This window comes from Typopeltis vanoorti, chromosome 14 (genome assembly GCF_054136105.1).
Source record: "Typopeltis vanoorti isolate ZY-2024b chromosome 14, IOZ_Tvanoo_1.0, whole genome shotgun sequence".
NCBI classification, from domain to species: Eukaryota; Metazoa; Arthropoda; class Arachnida; order Uropygi; family Thelyphonidae; genus Typopeltis; species Typopeltis vanoorti.
This window is the reverse complement of record NC_143562.1, coordinates 51,357,003-51,384,648: the sequence shown is the minus strand read 5'-3', so window position 1 is coordinate 51,384,648 and position 27,646 is coordinate 51,357,003. Positions and strand designations below refer to the sequence as shown.

The 27,646-nt window shown below is 36.7% G+C and overlaps 1 protein-coding gene across 2 annotated transcripts in view; it reads right to left on the bottom strand.

Moving 5' to 3' along the window:
- The window catches only part of LOC150099467 (mitochondrial ribonuclease P protein 1 homolog), a 42,364-nt gene extending 22,883 nt beyond the window's left edge, over positions 1 to 19,481 (bottom strand). For both annotated transcript variants that reach the window (XM_090403638.1, XM_090403639.1), the window contains exon 1: positions 18,447 to 19,481. In XM_090403638.1, coding sequence (XP_090259764.1) covers positions 18,447 to 19,302 — 856 coding nt within the window. In that variant the 5' untranslated portion in view covers positions 19,303 to 19,481. The remainder of the gene's footprint in view (positions 1 to 18,446) is intronic.
- Between the last annotated feature and the right edge of the window lie 8,165 nt (positions 19,482 to 27,646).

Sequence of the window (27,646 nt, the reverse complement as noted above, 5' to 3'; positions counted from 1 at the left end):
ATAGTCTGCCCTCTCAGCCAGATCGCCTACTACAAATTATCTCATAGTTGGAAGTCAATGTGTTAACCTCTCATCATCCTTCAACACTCTGGACTTTTTCTTAACCAGCTCTTCATTCAAAAACACACTGTGCATATCTCTTGAGCCTCTGTAGCTCAGTCGGTATAAATGAAGCCCTTTGGTCGGAAAGACCTGGGTTTAATTCCCATCAGTGATGTGAGGAACCTTTCTCTCTCTTTAGATGAAAGGTGAGTTAGTCAGTCTCATACGGAGGTGGAGGGGGTTCTCCCAGAAACTCTGGCTTTTCATCCACAGAACTAGGGTTGCCACCTTTTGGTAAGTCTAAAGAGACACACTTATTGAATATGGAAGTATTCCCCTCCCATAAATGCGTAAAATGAAAAAGCCAAAGATGAATATGTAATTCTAACCTTATAAAAAAATTAAAAAATTGAATTGGTACAGGTATTAGTGATTTAATAACATTTGTATTTTAAAGTTCAGTTTGTATGATTTTACCTTAAAAATGAACAAAATTGACTATAATATAACTTGAAACACTTTTAATGGGGAGAAAATACTGAGGATCACAATTCTACCTGTTCTTGAAATTCAAGATTTGAAACTGTACTTCTTATTCGATTTGGCTGCTTCAAAAATCTGTCTGTTTTGTTTCACTCTCACAAAATAGTCCTTTCAAGCATCTGTAACATTTTTTGAAATGATGATTTCACTTTTTATGAGGTCAGCTGAGCACTTGTTTCTTGAGTCTGTCCATTTTAAGTTCATAAGAGAGAACACCATTTCAAAGGCATTACTACCAGGAATGCTTAAAACAAACAGTATGAGCTTATAGAATGGGGAATGTTTTCTTTACCAATATTCTGAATAATCTCCTTCCATTTCATACATAAGGTCTCGCATGCTGTGTAGTCCACTTTAGTAGTACTTATTCTGTCACAACTCAAGCAGAATTCCTCGTATAACTCATCCAGGCTAATGTCGGATTCTAGATTAAGTGCCTTCACAGTCTCTTTGAGATGCTTGAAAGACAATTCACTTTGGAGGTTTAAGTTCTTCAGCAGACTAAAAAAGATTGTTTTCTGTGAAGTCAAATGATTTCTCCAAATGGCTTAAAGCTTTCTCATAGGACTTAAGAAAGTCTGACTTGTACTGATTGCTTTCTTGAAGGATCATGGCTTCTAATACCTCTTCGGAGGCATTTCCAAAGAACCTGTCCTCTTGTCTTTTAAGAAGTTTGTTTCGTAAAACAGTGACTACTTCAAATCTTCTTTTTCTAGGAGTTTAATACATTCTTCAAAAATGGTAGAAACATTTGAAAAAAATAAAAAGTAGAGTTTGGCTTGCTGGATGGCCTTGTTGTCATCAAATATTTTCCTCAGAAAAGCAGGACATTCTTCAATGCTTTTAAAGTAGCTCTCAATAGCATCCCATTAAGTAAAAATCAGCTGCAGGTTTCAAGGAAAGCCATCTAGTACAAACATGACTCAGAACCTCTTGCCATTCTAAATCGACAAACTCAAAATAACTCTGCAACTCTTCTCTCCTTTTAGCGGAACAAGAAAAGTGGTTGTAAACTTCGAGAACAACTTCTATATCTTTATTTAGTGCATCACATGCTTGCTTACACGTGTTATTTATGATATGGGCTGAACAATTGGTTTTTATTATTTTGTTATTTGCCTTAGATAATAACTGATACACTAAATATTTCTTCCCAAAATTAACACTGGCATTGTCTGCGCTGTAGCATGTGACATTGCCTAGACTCAGGGAATGCTCTTGAAGCCTACTTTTGATATTTAAAAAAAACTGAATCCGAAGTCTCTTCTGGATCCTCATAAAAATCAACAACCTTACATTCGATGTCCTTTTCAGCTGTGAAATATCTTGCACACAGAGGCCAGAGCTTTCTGTTTCTTCTGTTACTTGCATCAGTTAGCTACAGAAAAGTAACCTACTTTTTTTTTAGATCTCTCTGGTAACTTCGGAGAGTTATCTACACATAAACTGTGTGATAAACAAAACCTAATTCTGTGGCTGTTACTGATTTTCTTTCTGTTTTGGAAGATATGAAAGAACTTTCTAATTTCATTCCCTGTTTGCTACTGTTCTCTTTCTTTGATATCACTGTTTGAATGTTTTTTAATGTCACTGATGTAACTTCTGGTGAAGGACATCAGAAGTTACATCATTCATCACAGTTAATTACTGATCAACAACATGGCTTCCACTATCCTCATTCTAAGACAGACCTGAAACAATCACAGTTAATTACTGATCACCAATATGGATTCCACTATCCTCATTCTACAACAGACATCTTTGCTAACCTTATCACCTTTGGACACCTCCAATGCAAGATTTGGATAAAGTTGTGGTCGCTCTTGATATCTCAAGGTATATGTAATCTAATAAACAAGATTAGGTGTTGAACGTTATGAATAACTTCTTTTTTTTTTTTAATGGTATTAACAATACCAAACTATTTTATAAAACAGATGTTCATTAATTGCTTATATTTTGCTGGATTTCAAACCAACATCTTCAGAGCACAAAGCAACATGTTATAGTTTAAGTATGGCAATGAGTGAGTGAAACCAATTCAAATTGTAATGGACAAAAGATCAAAAGTCCTAATTTGGCACTCTCTAATGTAAAAAGAAAAAAAGAAGAAGAAGTATTACAGCTATGTAGGAGATGATCTTAAGATAACAGTCTTCTAACTTTTTTGCAAATTAGTGAAATCATACTTGTTCAGATTAGAAGAATTCTTCATAACCATGGCATACTTCTCCTGCCTACCCATAGGCCTAAGGATAAACTCCATCCTCTAGCACAGGGTTTCTCAAATTGTGTTCTGCAGAAGGTGAATAGGTGTTCCACGAGGTTCTGGAATTTGTCATTTTAGTTTTCTAAGCATTTTTCATGCATAAATATTTTATAGTAGAAATATTCTGGGGAGAATAATATTCGTGAATAAGTTGGAAAGCTCAGACCCAGAATGCCTAATAACATCTGTGTATCGTTAATTTTCACACATCGAAACCTTTCAACATTTGGGAAAGGGAATACCACTGTTTATGACGGGTCATAAAAATTGCTTCCAAGCAAATTATAACAATGGTGGCATATCCTCTGTTCTCAAAACTGAAGGAAATGACATCTGTGTAGCAAATGTCAGTGACCAAGCAGCATATTTTTAAACATGGAAATATTCATGAATTATCGTTAATTTTCAAACATCAAAATTCAACAATCGGGAAAGAGAATACCACCATTCATGACCGATCACAACAATGGGTGGCGTAAACTGAAAGAAATAACATCTGTGTTGCAAATGTTGATGACCAATCAGCAAGGAAGTATAAAGAAAATTTTTCCACCGAAATTGAAGATCAAGGTACTCTGTATCTGGTTCTCAGATCTAGTAATACTGAATGCTTTCTTCGCAAGTTTGTATTGCAGTGTGTAAGTGCTTGTTCTGAAACCGGAGTGTCGTGATTTTTTTTTAAAAGTAATAGGAATACAGGTTTAAATTCTAATATGAATAAGGGACAAGGCACTTTGTTTAATTTTGGTATTAAGAAATCTCTTATTCTTTGAGGAGGGGAGAACTACCAGCACACAGGAGAAAAGTCTGCATTCACTCGTAACTACTTATAATAATATTATAAATATATTTGGTGATCAGAATAGGATATGTTAATGAAAATCAGCACAAATTAATTTAATGATGGTTTATTGACACTTTGATTAAATCAAACTTTAATTTAGGTTTAATTAATTATTAATTCATAATAAAAATCAGCTAAATTACCAATTAATTATTAATTAATGTTACAAAATAACCAAGGTGTTCCGTGAAAATTTCAGGATTTGTGAAGTGTTCCGTCGTAGAAAAAGTTTGAGAAACCCTGCTCTACCATATCCAGTAGACCATCGCTTGGCCTACTACTAGCAGACAGGGAAGATCTGTTAATATCTGCCTTGGTGAACATAAATAATACATTATGGCAAGTCAGGACTGGCAGACCATGCTGTGAACACCCTTTCAAAACAGGATTAGATGGAAGAAAGCCAATGTGCTATTTAGAAGTTGTTACAGATCAGAAAGATTATTTTTTGGGTCAGCCATGGCTATGAAGAATTCTCCTAACCTGAACAAATATGGCTGCATTAATTTGCCAAACATTTGAGAGACTTATCTTAAGATTAACACCTATATGGCTGTAATACTTTATTTTTTTAATTTTTTTACAATATTAGAAGGTGCCAAATTAGGACTTTAGATCTTTTGTCTATTACAATTTGAATTGTTTCACTAACTCACTCATTGTTGCATGTAAACTGCTTTGTGCTCTGAAGATGCTGGTTTGAAATCCAGCAATATATAAGCCAGTTAATAAACATCTTTTTTTTTAAAAAAAAACAGTTTGGTGTTGCTAATCAGAGATAGCTGACCAAAGGCTATTACTAATTAAGTGGCATGCAGTGAAGAGACGGCTCAACAAGTGCTGCCACCTCGTGCCCATTAATCCTAACACAATATATTTAATGTCTGAAATAGTTTGGATTCTATGGTCGATTTTCTTGAGTTTCTGGGGAAAAGTTTCCAAGTTTCCAAGAGAAAAAACCTGTTTGCCCATGTTCAGAGATTGACTAACTCAGGAACTGGTCGAAAAAGGCTTAGAAAAATTTCCTCTAGGTTGACTAGATTTGAAACCAGGTCTTCTTTTGTGCACCCAAGTGCCGTGGTGTGCAAAAGCCACATCCACTGAGCTACACAGGCTCTCTCATCCATTATAAGTGAGAATTTTTAGCTGAGTGAAAAGCCAGAAGAGGAGTTTAGTTTAATTACCAGTTTCATTTACATAATGCAATTTCATTTCCTGCTGTTTTTAATGTTGTCATTAATAATTTTTGTAAGCTAACCATACTTATTGCATCTATTGGGGAATGATGGTTGGTACAAATGTCTGTTTTGACAATATCACTGATTTGTTCACAATGGAATTTAATTAATAACAAGATATAATAAGCATTCTATCTTTAGAGCGCACTCTGTCATACTGCGAGGAAACCAATTAAACACAACACAGCAACTTAAAATAAGTAGACAGCAGTAATAAGCTTATTTCTTATCCAGTAATAGAATATGACCATTAACTGTAGATATTAAAACTTTTCCCCAACATATTTATTTATACTGATTCTAACATAAATGTTTTGATGAGTTGCCACCATGTTATATGACAACATTGGTCCTGTCCATCCAATGTTTTAGATCCAATAAGAACTCAGAAGTGTAGACTGAAGAGTTTTACACTGAGATTTTATGTTGCTGAATGTTTTCAATATTTATGTATAATAACAGAGAAGAAATTGTTTGCTTTTTCTACATAAGATATAAGTGTTAGAAATGAAAATGTAGTGAAGAGAGTATCATTAATAAAAAATAAATAAATAAAATAATAAATGTTCGTTTATCAATTAAACAATTGAAATTGCAATGAACTTTTTTAACAGACTGATAAACAGCCTAATACATAATTCATTTTGATAAAATTATGAACACAACACTACTACTGTATTAATAATAATTAATTTCACAACGTTTTAGCCTTCATATTAAGCCAGCAAAGGTTGGTCGATTGGTACAGCATCTGCTACTAATGACTCACGCAAAAATGCAACTTAGAGCGTGGTTAGTAGTTGGAAGGGATCAATCGTTTGATGCTGTTGGCACACTTTTCCTCAATGAATCTTTTAACTCCCTGGAGGTGTAACATAATAATAATAATAATAAAGGTCATCAGTTGGGGCACACATTCAGAGAGGTTTATCTGTATGCTTATGTGTGTATATATGCTGCATGTGTTTGTACTTCAGATGATCACACACACACATATATAGAGAGAGATATATATGCTGATAACCGTGTAATATTAAAAGAAAGAAAGAACATTAACACACAGTAGTTATTTGCTTCAACAAGGTAAAAATTATCCATAGCACGAAGCATATAAATTGACTGGATAAGGTATTACACACGTGACTATGATTAACTGACCATAGCAGAGTACACCCAGGCAAACATATGACAAGCAAGATATTTGCCTAACTATTAAGCCAGCACAAAAATTTTCAAACCCAGATTAGTTTAACCTCAATCTTAATTGAGGTACCATAAAAGTGCAGGGATGCCTCCAAATCTACCTGAGTAATCCAAGAGAATCACTAGATCTAAATCACTCCAGGACAGAAACTCAGCAGCAGCAGCAGCAGCTCCACTCTGTGAGCAAAAACCACCACAGAGCAGAATCATTCAACTCTCCAGGAAGCAAGCTGCCAACAATGGGAGCCAGACCCAGAAGAGATATCAAGGTGGAATTAATGCAAGTCATATAATCTCTCATATACAAGTAGTAAAACTACTGTAACCTGGTATTTGTAAAGTATCACCTTATTAAAATTCCTGAATTATTTTATAATTTTTATTTTTATTATTTGACACTACCAGGAAGCCAAAGACTCATCAAGGGAAGGCACCTGCTCTACAACTCTGTCTCTACCACTCAATCCACCAACTGACTGCAACTACACCATCTACTGCTGACCACCACTACTAGTACTTCCAGAGACAATCACAAACATCCATGCCCATGGTGGGATTCGAACCTGCAGCTTTTTGGCTGGTTAGCATATTTAGAAAGGTTAGCAGAATTAGAAACAGATGTAGAAATGTATTTTTCACTAGGTTACAAATTAAATTAAATTTGCCAAGAATTACATTCTTGTTTAATTCTTTATCCAAGCAGAAGCAAACCAAGTGTGTATGACTTGGCTACTTCTATATAGAGGCTGATGACTTCACATAATAACCCTTCCCATAATGCACAGTATTATAGAAGTCTGAAAGGGTGGGTGGGTGTGTGTGTTTTGCATTATGGGATACCAAGGCAACCAATGTGAATTCCCAAGCCTCTATGCAGCCTAGTCATGAAGATACTTCATAACAAGTGCATGCTATGTTTGCTTACACCTAGATAAAGGATTAAACAATAATATAATTTTTCGGCAAGTTTAATTTCTCCTCCATATTTCTAACATTCCTGATATCTGTAAATAAGTACACCAATTCATTAATCTATAACAGTTCCTCCCCCATGCCGCCTCATCTGCGACTTCCCCACACCTGATTCTGTCTGCTCACCTTTATAACCCTTTATTCAGCTGCACTCCGTAAATCAAAGGCCATCCATCACAATATGCATTTATTACTGCTTTCAGAATCCACTCTCCTTACACTGTCCACCTCGACTTCCATTTCTGTATTCTATTCTCACATTACTCTCCTCTCCATAACACTTCCGTTCCACTATCCTGCTCTTTTAAATCACCCATGACTTCCCAGATTCCAAGTTAACATCATTCATTACAGTCTTCTTAATAACAGAAGAAAGTTGAATCACACCAAATCCATTTAAATGCAATCCATAATGTTTAAACAATTCCATTTGTATCTCAAATGCACTCTACACATCAACAAACTGCATCTCCTTCTGTTCACACAGCTTTACTAGCACAACATTCATGATTTTTGCTCACTGTCTCAAATCATTATTATTATACCTGGACAACACACTGATGATCCTTCCTACCACAACATCTTTTGCCCTCCTCAATAACGTCCTGATATCCACCCCTCATATGTTTACTTCTCAAATCCTCTTTTTATATTCCCTTCTGGAAAACGGACCTTGTACACCCTCTCATTGCCACAATTTTAATAATACATTTCCAGTATCACACAAATATCATCTTCACCTCATTTTCTCCACTATCTTTCAATTTATTTTTTCAAACTCTTTGTTTCGTATCCATGAAATGTCTTATACTGCATATACCTTATCTAGCTCCTCAGCTACATCATTTCATTCAACTCTGATATTCTGTAATCATGCACTCTTGAGTTAGCAATCATGCTCACTTTTTTTTTCTTTTTGTTTATGAGTCATCCTTTCATTCCCACAATTACACTTGCTCTCATTCATGCAATTATACACGAATTTACTGAGACTCACTTTTTATTGAGACTCATGCTTGCTTTTGTTCCTGCTATCACTCACACTTCTACTCCATCTGTCATGTCCTCTTCCATTTCCAAATAATGCTCATTTTTATCTCTTTCACTATGCTCTTCTGGTCCCACAATCATGCTTGCTTTTTTCCATTTGCCTTTTCAGTTTCTTCCATATTCACAATCATCCTTCAAGTTAATACCATTCTCAACTCTCATTTAACACGTTACAATTCATTCAAATATCACACTTCTGACATTCAATCTTTTGACAAATACATCCTCCACATTCCCCAATGTTACGCTCACAACAAACTCTCTTCAAAAAATCTACACTACTTATCATATTTGATTTCTGCACTGCACACTTTTTTTTTTGTTCTGCCATTTTGCTTTCATTCATTGTAAGTCGCAAGTACAAAAAACATGACCAAACCTACTGACAACTTCAATAAATTATGTCTTCAGTTTTGATCACAAATAAATAAAATTTCACTGAAATGAATAAAATTTTTCACCAATATAATAAAAAAAAAAACCTTGCATGTGTTATGGTCACAGATCAGCATTGATTACATTTAACATGTAATATGGGCAATGCCATAGGAGAAATAGTCAATTATCTTGTGGAAAGAAAGGCATCATTTCAACACAATATGAGGCAGTAGTCATAATTCAATGTCACACACACACTCTCTCTCTCTCTCTCTCATGTTAAATTTCAATTTGTTCCTAGACTGCATTCAGATATATATAAAAATACTCAAGTAGGCCAAATGAATGAAATTACTGCCATTATGATTCACTCTACCAGCACAAAGTGTTGCCAAAGGCTTGATGAATTTGGTAACATCAGTTCAGGTGTGTAAGAGTTTAATTGAGAATGCAATAGCATGACTACTTTCAATTCTTTACAATTAAAAAAATGACAAGAAAATTGTACTCAAGATAGCAGGAGGATGTCAAAAATCATGACAAAAGGGAGTTGTAAATTTCTATCTAAACTGGATAAAGGAGTAAGCATATATTTAAGTTAGTAGTAGTTGGGGAATTAAGTAGGTAAGATGTGTGTAATGGAGTAGAGTGCCTTCCCATGATGAGTCCTTAGAGGTGTCACATAATAACAGTAATATTGTCACAAAGATATGTAGAAGATCAGAAATATAAGGAGAGGAACTTGGGGAACCTTCTACTTGTTGTCCTCACTCTGACCTACAGCTGCTTTTTTGAGTTCACTAAATCATCTACATGCAAAAATGGAATTACTGTTGCACCTCAAGAAATAAGTGTTGTGTCAAATAATACTATATTCTTTCAGCACATGGTATTGGTTGATCATCTTTTCTTAAATATACTATGAATTATATTTTCATGTTAATCCTACAGAGAAGGGAAAACAAAACCTATAACACATTAATATCACAAACGGGCAATCATTCACGTCTCTGTTGTTGTTGTTGCGTGGGGATTCCCCCTAATTTTTCCTCATCCATCCCTTAGGACTGGTTGAGGTTGTGTCCTCCAATGAGGGACTTCTTTAAGTATGTATTTTTGACTAGATTCATGTGTGTGTTTACAGGCCAGTTTGCCTGTTCTGAGGAACAAAAAAACCAGAGTTTCTGGGAGAAAAAACTCTCTACCTCCATATGAGACCGGCTAATTCACCTTTAGTCGAAACAGACCAGATAGGGTTCCTAATGTCATGGATGGGAATCGAACTCAGATCTTTCTGAGCAAAGGGCTTCATCCATACTAACTGAGCTACAGAGGCTCCCATGTCTCTGTTATTGGATGGAATGAAAGAGTAGACTAAGAAGCTGGTTCGGTTGGAATGGAACTGGATTTTGAGCTAATATTAACCAGCAGCTGTGTGTATTTGTATTAAAGGCAAAATAACTATTATTATTATCTTTACATCCACCTCCAAGGACTCACTCATCGTGGGAAGGCACTCTACCTCTGCTACACACACACATCTGTCTACCCCTGCTGCTTAATTCTCTAACTACACACAAAACCACCATCAACGTCATATACAACACATCACCACCAGAAACAGTATTATTTGTCTGTAAATTGCATGTGTTCTGATGGCCAATTTGTCTGTACGTGGAGATGAAAAACCCTGCTACCTCTGTATGAGATTGGCTAACTCATCTTCAAATAAAGCCCATATAAAGATTCCTCTTGTATCGATGAGAATCAAACTTAGGCCTTTTTCCAACTGAAGGGTGCAATGTACTGTCATTCTTCCAACAGTGGCATGATACAACTAATGATACAAGGTCAGTGTATTATCTCTGTTAACTGCATGTGTCTTTCTGGATGCTTTGCCTGTTTTGCGGAATGAAAACCTAAATTTCCAGAATTGAATCCTCTACCACTTCAGTATGAGACTTGCCGACTCAGTTGGGAAAGCCTCTGATCTAGCCACTCATTGTCCTAATCAGATCTTTCCAACCAAGCACTGTTGTCAATTATTATTATTCATGGCACCTCCAAGGAGTCTGAAGACTCATCGTGAGAGGACACCTACTGTACAACTCTCCATCTCCACTACTACACAGAAGAACCTCTACTACCAATCACCTACATCAATGCCAACTACTGCCCACAATCACCACTCCTAGTATTTTTTGTCTGTAAATTGCGTGTGTTCTGAAGGGCCGATTTGTCTGTATGGCGGATGAAAAACCAGAGTTTCCGGGAGAAAAAACCCTGCTACCTCCGTATGAGATCGGCTAACTCACCTTCAATTGAAAAAGTCCATATAAAGATTCTTCCCATCATGACGGGAATCGAACTTAGGCCTTTTCTAATGGAAGGGCGCAAGTATCGTCGTTCTTCCAATTGCGCTACAGAGGGGCTTATGCAATGCAGGCTCAAAATATGTGCAGCTGATCATATATTAACAGTTTAGGGTGATGTAAATGATGAAAACCAGTTCAGCAAAACAGTATTATCCATAAAAAACTACAGAAAAAATTAACCATTATTCCTATATCCTCAAAGAACAACTTTTTCTTTTTCTGAAACCAAGATATTAATTTTGAGGAAGCTTTCCCAATAAGATGAAGTTTGACTTGCTTGCCTTCTGCCAAACAGATATTATGTGAGTAGTGATATTAATTTGTAAATAATCAGGTTTCTTCTCTGACAGATCCATTTTTTTCCTATGTTCTGTATTTCCACTTCATTAGTCACTGTCCATTAAAATTACAGGTTCATTTTTTCTTCTTATTCCTAATAATCAGGTACAAAAATTAAGGATATTAGTGAAGCAGTTAGGATGCAAAGAGGTAAAGTAAAAGAGCTGATTGTTTTGATTGTATTTGTAGGATGGTCTATTGGTAGAGCTCACGCAAAAAGTTAAGCAAGTTTGAGCACGGTTAGTAGTTAGAAGGGTCAATCATTCGATGCTGTTGGCATACTCTCCTTCGATGAGTCTTTGGACTCCCTGGAGGTGTCAAATAATAATAATAATAATAATAATAATAATAATAAATAATAATTACACTGAATTCGATAGATGGAATTATACATGACTGATGGAATGCACTTGAATAGATCATCTGAGTTAGGTGTTGGAGAACGTATTCAATGAAAGTGTGGAAATGCAAAGTTTTAGAAACTGGATGTTGAAAATTTTTCCACTTGGTTATAGCATAAATTAACATATCGATGTATATTTACAACCAAGAAATGATATTCTTGGTTTAATCCTTTATCCAAGTGTAAGGAAATAAAGTTTGGCGTGACGTAACTTCCCGACTAGGCAGCTCCTATAGAGAGGCTAATGACTTCACCTCACTTGCTTTAGTATTCCATAATGCAAAGCACGTATCTTTACAGACATTATGTATATAATATCTGTAAAGATCTGGGAAGAGTCACTACCCAGACTGGTTTCAACCTTTATTGGGGTCTCATCAGTGGAAGCCAGACATTGAAGTGATTCCTCTCTGTGGCAGGGTTCATGTGTCACTGAGTGGGACCACCACTGAGTAAAATGATCCTTTGGATCGCTTGCACTTACTGAGTTTAGAGTGATCTGGGAGTTTGCCAGAGTTTTTGGAGACTTCCCTTCAATTATATAGTAAACCTGGTCTGGATATTGACCCTTCCCATAATGCATAGCATTATACATGTGTATAAGGATATATGCTTTGCATTATAGGATGCTAAGGCAAGGGATGTGAAGTCATTAGCCTGTATATACAAGTTGCCCAGTCACATGCAAACTTTGTTTCCTTACACTTGGATAAAGAATTAAACCAGGAATATAATTTCTTGGCATCTTTTATTTATAGAGAAATTGAAGTGATAAGGGGAATGCAAACAAACCAGTTTGCAGGCACCCTTGAAGCAAGTATGAGAATTAAAAACACAATGTAGTCTTAGGTAATGAATCGGAACAAGATAATTATACAAAGTATAGAAGATTCAGACGAGTGACCAACATGATCTGCAAAATGCTCTGAGGATATACAGGATTTATAGACTGAAAGTTGATAAGTGGAAAAGAGGAACTATGAAATAAACAAGTGTTTAAAAGGACTGATGTATGGGAAAACAAGGGATCGTCTCTGGAAACTGAATAAGTGCAGATAGCAGTGCCATCAGGACTAGATATTTTTTCTTTGGAGAAAGAGAGGTGAATAAGTGTAATAGGTTTAGAGTCTATTGTGTAAGTACCTCATCAATAAATGAGTTCAAGAAGAGATATGCAAGGTATTGTGCTCTGAGTTGGTAGTGATGGTTCCCTATGAAGATACCTGTGCTTTAATAATATCCAATTTTTTTTTTTATTTGGCTTAATATCTTCATTTATTATCTATAAATCAGTTACAACTTTCAGCATTTTTCTGAAATTGCTGTTTTTATTTCTCTGTATTTTTTCTTGTTACAAAGTAAATTATACTTAAGAAATTATATTTCTGTTCAATCCTTTATGTGCTTCCTTATACTTGGATAAAGGATTAAACAATACTATAATTTCTTGTATAGTATAATTACTTTCTATTTTTCCTTGCATACTTTTCTGTTTCCTGTTTTCAGCAATTTCAAAATGCCCTGTTCATTGCTTTGAGTCTTTTGCATAGTCATTCCACTAACAAAGTTTCTTTTTTTAAATTCTTGTTCATCCAGAGACCTCCTCTGCTGTTTCAGTCATTGCAGGCATAGTAGAATTGAGAGTAAGCCTGAGGATATTGTAGTGAACTATGTCAAGAGGTAAGTAAAAGATGGGAAAGAAATAAACATACATTTTATCAGAGAATTTAATACATATAAGTATTAAAATGTAAACTTGTGGAATGAGTTTGATGGGCGAAAGGACATATACAAGTTGGATGGCCTGCATTTGAATGGACTTGGTGTGCGGAGACTGTAAAAAGTGTTGCTGAATGAAGTGAAAATGGATGTGCAGAACCAGGGAAACTAGAACTACCAAGGAGGGGGGGAAGTGGATATCCAGACATCAGTGAGACAGTTGAGTGTAAAAATGTATATAATGTACCTGAGCCAGCAATAAGGACAAAAAATGGGAATGGGATATTTAGAATAACGCATCAAGATAGGGGTGGGACAAAGGGAACACTGCAATTCATGTATACTAATGCCAGGAGTATTAGGAACAAGAAAGAAGAATTTTTGGCCTTGATTGGCTCTTCCTGGCCACAGGTTATTGGCATTAGTGAAACATGGCTGATGGAAGATGATATAGTTAGTGGGATAGAATGTGTAGGTTATAGTATGTTTAGGAAGGACAGAGAGAATAAAATTGGAGGAGGGGTGTTATTGATGATAGCTGATGAACTGCAGCCAAGGAGAATTGAAGTATTGCAGGATAGTGAAAGGAGCTCATTTGAGGCTATTTGGTGTGAGATTGATACTGGCAGAATAAAATATACAGTTGGGTGCTGCTATAGACCAGGTGATGGAATAGATGGTGGAGATGGTATGCATAAACAAATTGATGAAATGAGTGGAAGGAGGGTAATTATTATGGGGGATTTCAACTATGGTAACATTGATTGGAAGGAGGAGAGGACACATGTGAGGAAGGAAATGGATTTTATTCAATTATTAAGGGATAACTATCTGAAACAGCATGTAATTGAAAATACTAGGGGTGTGAGAGTGCTTGACCTGGTAATAGTATCTGAGAATTTGACTGTAATGAATATGACCATGTTGCCACCTATTGGTGAGAGTGATCATAAGGTCTTGACCTGGGAGGTGGCTAAAGGTGTGAAATTTGTGATTAAGACAGGGTATATGTGGAATTACCGTGCTGGCAAGTATGACAAGCTTAGGAGATTGCTTGGATCAGTGCCATGGCATGTACAACTGCAAGGGCTGGACGTCGATAGAGCATGGGAAGTGATCAAAGAGCATTTACAGGAGGTTATGGCTGATTGTATACCTAAGGTCCGAATAGTGAAACAAGGAGGGGTTAAATGGATGAATAACACCATTAAGCTTGAGCTGCAAAAAAAGAAACAACTATGGAGGGAATTTAAAGAAAGGGGTGACCAGCAGGCACACGAACGGTATAAAGTACAGGCCAGAAGGGTAACGAGTGTGGTAAAAACAGCAAAAGCCGATTATGAAAGGAAACTAGCTATGCAAGCAAAAGAGAATCCCAAACAGTTCTTTTAATATGCTGCAAGCAAGAAAAAAACTGTACATGGCAAAATGATTTTAAGGAATGACGATGGTAAAGAGTTCACTGAACCAGTCGATATAGTGGAGTTACTGAGCGCGCACTTTGCAAAAGTATATCATCCAGGTGGTGACGTTGAAAAAATGAAGGAACCATTAGTTTATATGGGAATTGTGATGAATGAAGTGGAGGTGAATAGTCTATTACAGAACCTTAATGTGAATACATCTGTGGGATTGGATGGTATACCGGCACGGGTCTTGCATGAAGCGGCTAATGAATTATCAGTGCCCTTGACCATGTTGTTTAATCTGAGTCTCAGGTCTGGCTTAGTCCCGAAGGCATGGAAAGAGGGGAAAATAGTTTCACTGCATAAAGGAGGATCCAAGACTATGGTTACAAATTACCGACCGATCAGCATATCAGGAGTCGTTGTCAAGGTCTTGGAGAAAGTAGTCAAGGGAAAAATACAGGAATGGATTGATGAAAATGAGATACTGTACAGAGGACAGCATGGCTTTGTGAAGGGTAGATCATGCCTCAGTAACTTGCTCAAGTTTTATAACAAGGTGACGGCTGAACTGGATAAGGGAAATGGGTTTACAGTGATACTACTGGACCTGGCAAAGGCGTTTGACAGGATACCACATGGAATTCTAATCCGTAAACTACAACATAAAAAAAAAAAAAAAATCAGCTAACGCCTTTTTATTCCCGTATATACGGGAGTAGGCGAGGCCATTTAGCCCTATCTAACTTTTGGAGACTGAGTGGGCAGTTCAATCTCCACTGGTACCCAATCAGAGACAGATGGCCCAAGGCTATCACTAATTAAGCGGTACGCAGTGAAGAGAGACGGCTGAAATGTGCCGCCATCTCGTGGTATCTAACCCTAACACAATATATTTAATGTCTGAAATAATGTGGGTTCTACGGTCGATTTTCTTGAGTTTACAGGACGAAAAACCCGAGTTTCCGGGAGGAAAAACCTGCTTGCCCGTGCCAGAGATCGACTAACTCGGGAACCGGTCGAAAAAAGGCTTAGAAAAATTTCCTCTAGTCGTCGACTAGACTCGAAACCAAGACTTCCTTCGTGCGGCCTAGCGCGGTGGTGTGCAAACGCCACATCCACTGAGCTACACAGGCTCTTAAACTACAACATATGGGAATGGATATAGGGTTGGTGAGATGGATAGCTGGGTGGTTGATGGAGAGATATCAAAGAGTAGTTTATTCAGGAGTAGAGTCCAAAAAACGGCCTGTGACTAGTGGTGTGCCACAGGGTTCTGTTCTTGGACCACTGCTGTTTAATCTGTTCATTAACGATATAGGGAAGGGTCTAAGTGGGACAGTTCATTTGTTCGCTGATGATGCAAAGTTGGGTAGGGCGATAGTGAATGCAGAAGATGTCAAAGTCTAGCAAGATGACTTAGATAGATTGGAGTTCTGGACTAAGGAGAATGGATGTCAATTTAATGCGACAAAATGTAAGGTTATGCATTTCGGAGTGAAAAGATTAGCAGCAGTATACCACATTGGTGGAACTGTACTCCAAGAGATTGATGAGGCCAGGGACTTGGGAGTGTTGGTGGATAGGGAGATGAAGTTTAGGGGGCACATTGCGAAAGTAGCTAAATCAGCTCATCAACTCACTTGGTTGTTGAAAAATACCTTGACGAGCAGAGAAAAACAAGTTATTGTACCTCTGTACCGAGCCCTGATAAGACCTCATCTCGACTACTGTGCCCAGATTTGGTCACCTCGGTTCCTTCTTGATGGGGAGGAGGTTGAGAGGATCCAGAGGCGAGTGACTAAGATGATAGCAGGTCTATGGAATGAACCATATGAGAACAGGTTGAAGATTTGTGGGTTGCAGAAACTAGTTGATAGGCGGAAAAGGGGAGATATGATTGAGACATTCAAATTGCTAAAAGGATTCTATAGGATTAATTCAGATGATATTTTTGAGATCAGGACTGGTGGTGGGAGAACTAGGGGACACTCACGGAAGCTGGGCAAGAGCGTGGTTAGCAGGGGTGTTAGAGCTGGGTTCTTTACTTTTAGAGTGGTAAATGAGTGGAATAAGCTGCCAGAGTCTGTTGTGGGTGCTAAGACAGTGAGCGTGTTCAAGGCAAGGTATGATAGATACTGTGAGAATGTTGAACAGCTGTGTGAACATGATGTTTAGGGCCTCCCTCGATGAGTCTAAGGACTCCTGGAGTAGCCCGTTGTAGTAATAATAGTAATAATAATAAAACTAAAAAATATATTAATTGATTGTTCAACAGGTGATAAGGTGTATATAATCCCCAAGTTATACAAAAATATATACAATTCAATCCACCTGTGAAACAAAGCTGTAGCACATTATTATTGTAGATACACTTAGGTTCAGACAGCCCGAGAATCCAGCTCAACAGACTACTCATACATTTTTAAAAGCTTTTTAGGTCTCCAATAAGCAGAGTTGTGGTTGTGATGAAAATCATCTACAATTTAAAGCCTTCACAAACATTCATGCAACAACAGGATTTGAACCCACAGAATATAGATCAAATCAACTAGTTAACTAGGTCAGAAAAATACACTATTATAGGTCAGTACCAGGCACTACAATTAATGGTAAAGAAGTAACTTATTATAAATTCAGACATAATTATTTGTTGCTAGATCATGTTTTATTATAAAAATTTCAAGTAATTTATTTTATACATCTTAACTTCTTGAATTCAAATGTGCTTTTGCATTTGAATTTAAGTGTTGCACAATTACGCTGGCAACATTACGATGCAAAAATTTTCTTGTGCCCCCCCCCTTCAACACTTGCAAGTGTTGGAGGGGTGCACATTTTTTCCCTCCCCTTTCCACACCCACCAACTCATTCTGGGGTCAGGTGGGTTAGAGGGGAGGGATGGTCGTAAATCATTGTCATAGTAGTGATTCCCAACATGTAAGTCCTGGTTGGCCGAGTGCTTAGTGTATCCGTTCTCCAGCCTAAAGGTTGTGGGCTCGAATCCTACCATGGGCATGAATGTTTGTGATTGTCTGTGGAAATACTAATGATGGCAGTGGTGGGTGGTAGGTGGCATTGGTGTAGTTGGTGAACTGAGTGGTCAAAACAGAGAGTTGTAGAGTAGGTGCCCTCCCTCAATGAGTCTTTGGACTCCCTGGAGGTGTCATGAAATAATAATAATAATTAGTATATGTAAGTTCAAAAGTTACAGGTGTTGCATTACTGCAGTGATTATTATTCCTATTACATGACACCTCCAAGGAGTCCAAAGACTCATCGAGGGAAGGCATCTGCTCTACAGCTCTCTGTCTCTACCACTCAAATCTACCAATTACGGCGAACCGCATCATCTACACCAATGCCATCTACTGCCCAACACCACTAGTAGTATTTTCACAGACAATTGCAAACATCTATGCCCACAGCAGGATTCAAATACACAACCTTTTGTTTGGAGAGTAGTTACACTAACCATTTGGCCAACCATGATTGCACATCCAACTATAATAATCACTGCAGTGATGTCATTTCTAAATTTTAGTGCACAACATTGTAATTTAGAAATGACAACTTTCTTTAGATAGTTTGTTCAATAAAAACTGAAGCCTATTTACTTCAATATATTAACTACAATAAAATGAAAGTTAACATTTAAAACTCACCTAGTACATACACTACATCATGTTCATAATGTTCTAAAGTTTCAGGTGAATGAGGTGTAAGGTATACAATATCACGTTTGGGAAACAAGTCAAGATAGCTTTTGTCTGTCAACGATAAAAAATGGTTACATTGTAAAAAACTTGGATTAATCCTTTGTAAATATCTTAAGAGTTTACCGTTTGGTTTCACATTACATATATGTATATCAAACGGAAAGGAACTCAGCAGATTCAACGTATATAGATTCAAAATTTGCGATGCACATATCCGCCGCTCCTCGTTGTCCATATATCCGTCATAGCTCATATCTATTACGAGTTTCTGGCCATACAGTTTTGCCATTGCTAGCCTATGGTTAAGTAGTTTATGAAGTCGTGTCTTCTTTGTTGGTAGAAACAATCGGTACTGCTCTTCATTTTGTTCACTATCTACTTTCGTTCCTTCGTGACCTCTAGCAAGTAGTCGGTCATTTTTCAACTTCGTACGCTCCATTTTCCCTAGAAAAGCATAATACCTCTGACGCAAACTTGGGTTCTTAAAAGATAATAACTTAAGCATATTTTTTACTTTTAAGTGTGGTGGAAATATTCCATTTCTAAGTTTCTGTTCTTCAAATTCTCTATATATTTGCTGTATTTTATTTTGGAGATCTGCATCATCAGCCAACAACTCACAAAAACGTGAAATATCTGTAACGTCATCGTTCGCGTTTGAACCAAGATGTTGTTCAAGATCTCTCAAATTCGATACCTGGCTTCTTAGCCCGCTAGAAAATTTATAACCTAAAAAATATAGCACGGAACATGGCCGTAGAGTGCTACAACCAAAGTAATAAGCTTTATGCAATGCATGCATGACTCAAACCACACGTATAGTTTTCGAAAGGCTTTTATTTTTTTTACGAAATTTACTTTCTCATCGTTTAAATCTGCGAAACACACATACAAATGCGCTATATATTAATATCTCCTCTGAAAAAAAAGCCGATACTTTAAAGCTGATATACAAAAAAGCACCACACACAGCAACATGAATTTAATACACACATCGATGTTATTGATATTTACCTAGGGGGAGCTATTCGACAAGGGCGTTTAGTTCATGGACGGGTAGTGATTTATATTAATATTATACTTGATAAATAATTATATTCGTGTTTAATCTTTCAAAAAGAATCATACAAGCCAAATTTTGACCTACTATAACTCAGGTTTTCTAAGTATTATCGACCTGCTACTTTTTTTTTTTTAATAGCAGCATACGCGAGCCAAATTTTAATCATTAAACCCACTTAATGAAAAAGAGCACTTTCACAATGGAAACAAGCAACAAGAACCCCTCTTTTAATTTATTTTGTTATTGTTGTTGTTGTTGTTGTTGTGCTTTCACATATATACGCACCGCATCAATCATTTTATCCAACCGATTTCGCATTCCGCATTGCTGAAATGGGTCTTGCAGCGACTAGAATTTCTCGTTTGGCTTCTAGAGCAGAAGTTTCAAAGTATCTGATTACCAGTAAGGCTAATGTCCTATAGGTTAAAAGACTTTTGCAGACTGGGATTAATTGTAAAAAAATACTCACGATACGTGATTGGAAAAATAAAATAACTATCTATAAATATTGTTGTAAAAGCAGAGTAGAAACAATATTACAAATATAAATGGGAAACATAACAATATTCAGTGTTTATACTCCAGTATACAATAAAGTAAAAGAATCAGGAACTTTACAAAGAGTTTCAACAAATAAAGATTACTTTTCAAGCTTCCTCACCACAGCAAGAGTGCCTCGGAGCTCTGTTCTATCATCCACTCTCTTTCTCTTATAATATAGAACTTACTCTCAATTAGCACTTATCCCATTCACAGTTTCATTGATAATAGTAATTTATGTTTATCCATATCATCTACAGAGCCGTACTTATGCACAGGAGCATGTTGGCTCTAGCTGTGAAACCCGAAAATTGAAGAGTTAAAAGCATAAATAATTAAAGCTGAGCAAAAAAAAAATTACGATATATATATATGTTAAGGGTACCAAGAAAGAAATTTTATACTTGGTTTTAATCCTTTTCCCAAGTGACAAAACAAAGTTTTGCACGTGAAATATATTCATGTCTGAGCTACTTGTACATAGAAGTTAATGACATCATATCACTTGCCTTAGTATGTATCCCATAATGCAAAGCACCCCCCCCCCTTTCGGAAGTGTATAATGCAGTGCTAATGGGAAGGGCGACTACCCAGACCGGTTTCAAAATTTATCGCGGTCTCTTCAGTGGAAGCCAGACCGGGGAGAGATACCATGGTCACAATTCACATTTATGTCTTTAGGGGTGAAGCAACATGCTTTTCATATTCCCCACTATCTGTTGCGGTTACAGTGAGGGTGAAGATTATGCATCGCTATAGGAGGCTAATATAGCTTTTCGTCTTCTATATTTGAATATGTCCGTTGCCTCGTCCACACACCCTAACGATTTCATTCAGCAAGCTGTAGCTTGCTGAACGAAATCGTTAGGGTGTGTGGACGTCTTTAGGAAAAACTTGGATGCTAAGGATTGTAGAAAAGAAAAAATATAGGGAATATTTGTATCTCTATGAAGTTGATTATTTCTAACATACCACGGGGCATTCAGAATCATTCTCAAGCACTTGTTCTGTACTCGTATCTTGATAATGTTAGTATTAGAGGTGTGGCTCCAGGCTGGAGAGGCATAGGTGATTATAGGACGAATCGTCATCTGGTATAGCTGCAATTTGATTCTGTTGCTGAGCTTGCTATTTCTGTTAATCAGCGGATATATCTGAGCTACGGCTTTAGATGCTTTTGCGCACGTAGACTTGATGTGTTTATTAAAAGATAGCTTTTTTTGTCGAGAATTACACCCAGGTAATTTGTTTCTATCTTCCAGGGAATTTTAGTATTGAATAGTAACACATCTCTTGCAGGAGATATTGGCCTTTTAGAGAATAGAACGGCTGAGCTTTTCTGGGGCGGGGTTGACTGGAGGATTGGTTCTCCATTTGGATAACCAATCCTCCAGTTTTAGAAGGTTTTCTTGAAACTTTCTGGTAATGAAATGGGGTCTGAGAGATCTAGTTAGTATTGCTGTATCGTCCGCATACAGGGCCAAAATGGAAGACATCAAATTGTGTAGGATGTCTGACATGTATACAGAAAATAGCAATGGAGCCAGTAGATATCCCTGCAGCACTCCAGCAAAAATATGGCGCTGGGTACAGCCGTTCATTTTGACTTGTAATGATCTATTCTGAAGATATGAATGGATTAGATGAACCATTTTTAGTGAAGTACCGGCTGAGATAAGTTTATGCAGGAGTCCAAAATGCCAGATTTTGTCAAATGCTTGTGACAGGTCTAGGAAAACAGCTCCTGTGCACTGGCGCCAGTTGTAGCTGGTGGTGATGTACTCGACAATTCTGTGGATTTGCTGGGTAGTACTATGTTGTTGGCAAAAACCAAACTGTTCTTTAGGGAGGATGTTTAAGTCATTTACTGAGGTAGATACCATGGTTAAAGTAATTCAGAAGTCAACTATATCTCATATATAAGTAGACAAAAGGTGCTTGACCTTCCTAATAAAAATCGCTGGAGCAGAGAAAGATGCAGAAAGTTTATTAAAGATACCAAGAAATTTTATACTTGGTTTTAACCATTTTCCCAAGTAAGCAAAAACTTTTTGCATATATATATATATATATATATATATACTTATAATCTCTCCAAATATCTCGCGAGTTTTCTTAGAAATCTTTCTGGAATTTCCTCTTGACATATTAAAAACTCTGCAGATTTTGTTTCTAAAATCCAGGACATCAAACTTAAAAAAGCAGATTTAATGGCTAGTTTTGATATTGTTTCTCTCTTTACAAATGTACCTGCTCAAGATGTCCTCGATCTTCTCAAGAAAAAATTATCAAAAAAACTCTTTGCTCTTCTCTCCCATTGCATAAAGTTATGATACTTCAAATACGATAATAAGATCTACTTACAAAACTCAGGTCTGGCTATTGGCAGTCCACTCTCTCCGATTCTCGCGGATATATTTCTCAACGATTTTGAAGAAAAAGCTATTAACTCCTTTCACTTTAAACCAAAAGCCTGGTACCGCTATATTGATGATATTTTCATCATCTGGGAATACGGTATCAATAACCTCTATTTATTTTTAGACCACATAAACAAGTGCCATGAATAAATCTCTTTCACCTTCGAACTGGAATCAGATGACTGCCATCCCTTTTTAGACCTAAAACTTACCAGATGAAGAGCCTGTGCAGCTCAGTAGAAATGGCATTTGCACTCTACATCGCTTGACCGCACGAAGAAAGGATTTGGTGGTTCAAATCTAGTCGCCGACTAGAGGAACTTTTTCTAAGCCTTTTTTCGGCCGGTTCCGAGTTAGTCGATCTCTGGCACAGGCTAGCGGGTTTTTTCTCCCAGAAACTCGGGTTTTTCGTCCTGTAAACTCAAGAAAATCGACCGTAGAACCCATACTATTTTCAGACATTAAAAATATTGTGTTAGGGTTAGAGACCATGAGATGGCAGCACTAGCTTGTCGCCTTCTTCACTGCGTACCGCTTAATTAGTGATAGCCTTGGGCCATCTATCTCTGATTGGTACCAGTGGAGATTGAACTGCCCACTCAGTCTCCAAAAATTAGATAGGGCTAAATGGCCTCGCCTACTCCCCGCATACGGGAATAAAAAGGCGTTAGATGATTTTTTTTTTATTTTTAGAAAGCCTACTCATACTGACAGATACCTTCATGCTTCCTCCCATCACTATCCCCCACAAAAATGTAGTATTATTTTTAATACCACATCGTAGCTCACCGAGCCAAATCATTACTTACAGAAGAAACAGAAATTAAAAATGAACTCCTTTTTCTTAAAAAAACTTTTATTAATAACGGTTTCTCTCCAAAGAAAATTGACAAATTTTTCCCCAGGCACTCAACTACTTCTGAAGATCCCTCTTCCCCAAGAGCCTTCATCTCCTTGCCTTGCATTAGCTCTCTTTCATCAAAACTGCAAGAATCTCAAGAAAATTAACTTCAAAACTTACTTCACTATGCTTCCAAAACTTCGTTCATTACTTAGCAAACATAAACAGAAACATCTTCCTACTCAGTTTCCAGGAGTGTACAAGATTTTGTGTGATTGTGGAACGCCATACTATGGCCAGACTGCTAAATCCATCCTTCTACGTTTGGATGAACACCGTAGAGATATCTCATATAACAGGACTAGAGCTAGCGCTCTCTCTAGCCACATTCTCTTTTCAGCTAACTCAGATGAAGGCCACCAAGACATTGTAAACTGGACTCAAACTTCTAAACATCCATGTGTACTACGATGAACTCGAAAGAAAGATTGTTGAATCTAGGGAAATTTCTCTAGATTCCTCTCATATCAACAACAACCTGAGTTACAATCTCTCTGATGCACACGTTGCTTCTGTTCAGTATTGGCGCACTGGCGACAGCGCGTAGTATACGTTTGTTTGGACCTCATACTCGCATTTGTTTTTCAATATATACTTGTTCTGTTTTTACAATTTTAAGTCTCTGTAATCTTTTATATACTTCTTTGATTGTGATACCTGAAGATGTTGATCTATTCAACGAAACTAGTAGTATCTTTTTAAATATATCTTGTCATCTTTTTATCTCTCGGTTTCAGTCATTAAAGTTCTCCCATAATATTCCAACCGAGTAAAAATGAATTCCCATAATATATATATATATATATAAATCAGCTAACAGCTTTTATTCCCTTTATAGGGAGTAGGCGAGACCTTTATACCCTATCTCTATTCATTTATATAAAGCTTAATTTCACTCGATTTTTGCATTTATGTATTTAAGGGTAAATCTAGATCATTTGAAATTTATTTTTTGCTAATTCTTAAATTGTTGAGAAACACTGATACTACCTTTAAATGTTTAAAGAATTATTATATTGCCCTGTTTATTGTTTTTATTGATGTTATATATCATTTTTAGAATTTATATGGAACCCACATATATCGTAAATTTCCTTAAAAGTTGATGGCCTAAGGTGCTAGAGACTGGCGCCTCGGGCCCCGAAAAGTGTAACCACGACCCCACTCATCTACAAACTATGCAATACTCAGCCATCTCTAGCTCCGAAATACTCTTTAACCAGTGCCTGAAACACACAGGCATGAACATTCCTGTTGCCTCCATTGCCACTAATAAGTAGTCCTTCCTTCCTTTTCTCTTGCAAATGGATATCAACCCAGCTACCTTACATTCAGTAATACACAAATCACCAGACAGATCAGATCTCTCTTCTCTCTCTCTCACACAATATGTTGTTTTTCATCTGCTCAGCTACTAACTCCATACAAATCAAATTCACCAATCCTTATAATAGTGATCACACGTTTAGGGTGCTGCACCTGAAACCTCCTTAAAAATTTCCAATGCTGTCGTAAGAAGAGTAATTTGGCTCACAATGATCCCCTCCTTACTAACTCGCTTCAATTTTTATCACAAAGGCGAAATGTTTCAGTACTGTGTCTATTCTATAGGTACTTCCCACTGATCCAGATAAACTAAACAGCAGATGTTAGAAACAGAGCTTAGAGAAGTTTCCATAGAACCCTATTATTATGCCACCAGTCGTTGGCTTTGCTGCAATGTTATTTGTACCATAATGCTAAGAGAAATACTGTTTACCAGACCGTTAAGCGTTCGGTTATTTTAGATGATTGATTATTTGTGAGAAATTTATAACTTAACGAAGTCATTTTTTACCCAACCAGACAGGGCAGTTGGAGCTGTTTTCCTCCTGCAAATCGAGTTTTTAACTCATGTTAGAAAAATCACAAGGAATACATACTATTTCAATATGACACTAGTCTTGGGTTTATGATGATTTCTTCGATTCATGCCTTTGAAATCATGGTTTTAGTTGCCTCAGTTTTCAGTAAAGGTAGTATGATGATCATCTGCCTTCCCACGTGATTTGCAAAATTGAGTTATACATCATCTGCCTTGTAATCTAACATCACTAGCTTCATAGTCGAACAGATATGAAAATAAATAAAATAAATCTGCTAACGACTTTTCTTCCACAAAGGGAGTAAGCGAGGCTGTATTAGCCATGTCTAACATTTGGTAACTGAGAGGCAGTCAGGTTCCACCCTTAGCCAGTCAGAAACAACTGGCCAATACTAACGGTAATATTAAATGATATTCGATGGACAGTGTATGACAGATACCTCTTGCCATTCCGTGGTTACTAATCCTAACACAATGTGTCATTGTCTGAAATCGTGTATGTTCTGCAGTCCAATTTCTGTCTTATGGAATGAAACATCACAGTTTCCATTTCTTGGAGATTAAATTTCCTTTCTGTGACAGAAATCAACTAACTCGGGAACAGGTTAAAGAAAGGTTTAGAAAATATCCCTCTAATTATCAACCTGAAAAGGGAACTTACAATGGTATTTCTTCTGGCGGCTAAACGCTAAGGATACAAACGCCATTTTCACAGGGATACAGATGCCTTCCAAAATAACTCGAGTAATCCTGCATCATGGTTTGACCAGGACTGTACTCGTTCCAGAATTTCAGGGTCCCAAAAGATGCTACTTTTGTCGCAGTTTTTGGAGGTAAAATTAGGTGAACAGTAAAAAAAGGTGAAGTCTTCTCGAATACATTCGGCAATAATGAAATTTCATAAAACCCAAGAAATAAATAATAAACAGGAAAATAGCAAGATTTACACGTCACTCCATTTAAAAGTCACAGAATTGTGACTTGTAAAGGGACATATAAAATATAAGTTTAATTTAACTTTAATAAAGTGACATAAAATTTAAGTTTATTTACTTATTTCTACTAAACGACGCCTTCTGTTCAAATGTATACAGAAACGCGATAATATACACATTTAACAAAGACAGTAAATAATATTAAATATGTAACTTTCTGAACGAGAATTGAGTGATTTTATGATACATTGGAAAATGTTCACCATACACAGTGTAGGTTCTAAAAGAAAAAGTACATTTAATGAAGACCTATGCAAGGAATTCTGTTTCTATAAGAAAATAAAATCTGACAATGAACATGAAGAGATATGCCATATATACAGAACAAATGTTCTGTCTCATCTTTGAAGTCACAGTTCATATTGTTGAGGGCCAGTTTGCTTTTTAAAAATCTGGTCACCTTAAAATAATCATGCTATGATATATCAATATGGAATTATTTTAATGTTATGGCTTGGAATTATGTAATAATAATAGCCCTGATAGCAGATTATTAAATGCATTAATTAAAATTTGGATATCTCTCACAATTTCAGACCATTGGAAGAAATCCATTATATTGCCAATTTTCAGGAAAGAGAAGAAATCAAAATGATGATAATATGGAGGAATACATCTACTAGATACTAGATGCAAAATATATACAGAATATTGATTAGAAAATTAAACTTCATAGAAACATACCTAGTTGATTGTGTAGCTCAGTGGAAGCGGAGTTTGCACTCTTCAGTGCAAGACCTTCCAAAGAAAGAGTATCTAAAGTTCGATTCTAGTTGCACACTAGAGAGATATTTTTCTAACCTATTTCGACCGGTTTCCGAGTTAGTCGAACTCTGGAACAAGCAAGCGGCTTTTTTCCTCCCATAAACTCAAGAAAATCGACTGGAGAATCCACACTATTCCAGACATTAAAATATCGTGATAGAGACTATGACATGAAGGCACTTGTTAGCCTACTCTTCACTGCATGTTGTTTAAATCAGTTATAGCCTTGGGCCAGCCAATCTCTGATTGACTATCAGTGGAGATAGAAGTGCCCATTCAGTCTCCAAAGTTTTACAAGAATAAAAGGCACTACCTTATTTTTTTTATCTAGATGGCGAACAACGTAAATTTATAGGAATTGTTCTTGAATTCATTCAATCTGCACCTAAAATACAATAAAATAAGAAAAATTAACATCGAATGCATCCTTTTCCCTACGAACTAGAAGAAACTCCAAATTTAGACATCATTAGTTATACCTTGCAAAACACCATTCGATCCAGTAAAAAAAAATCAGCTAATACCTTATAGGCAGTAGGAGAGGCTATTTTAGCTCTATATGACTTTTGGAGACTGAGTGAACAGTACAATCTTCACC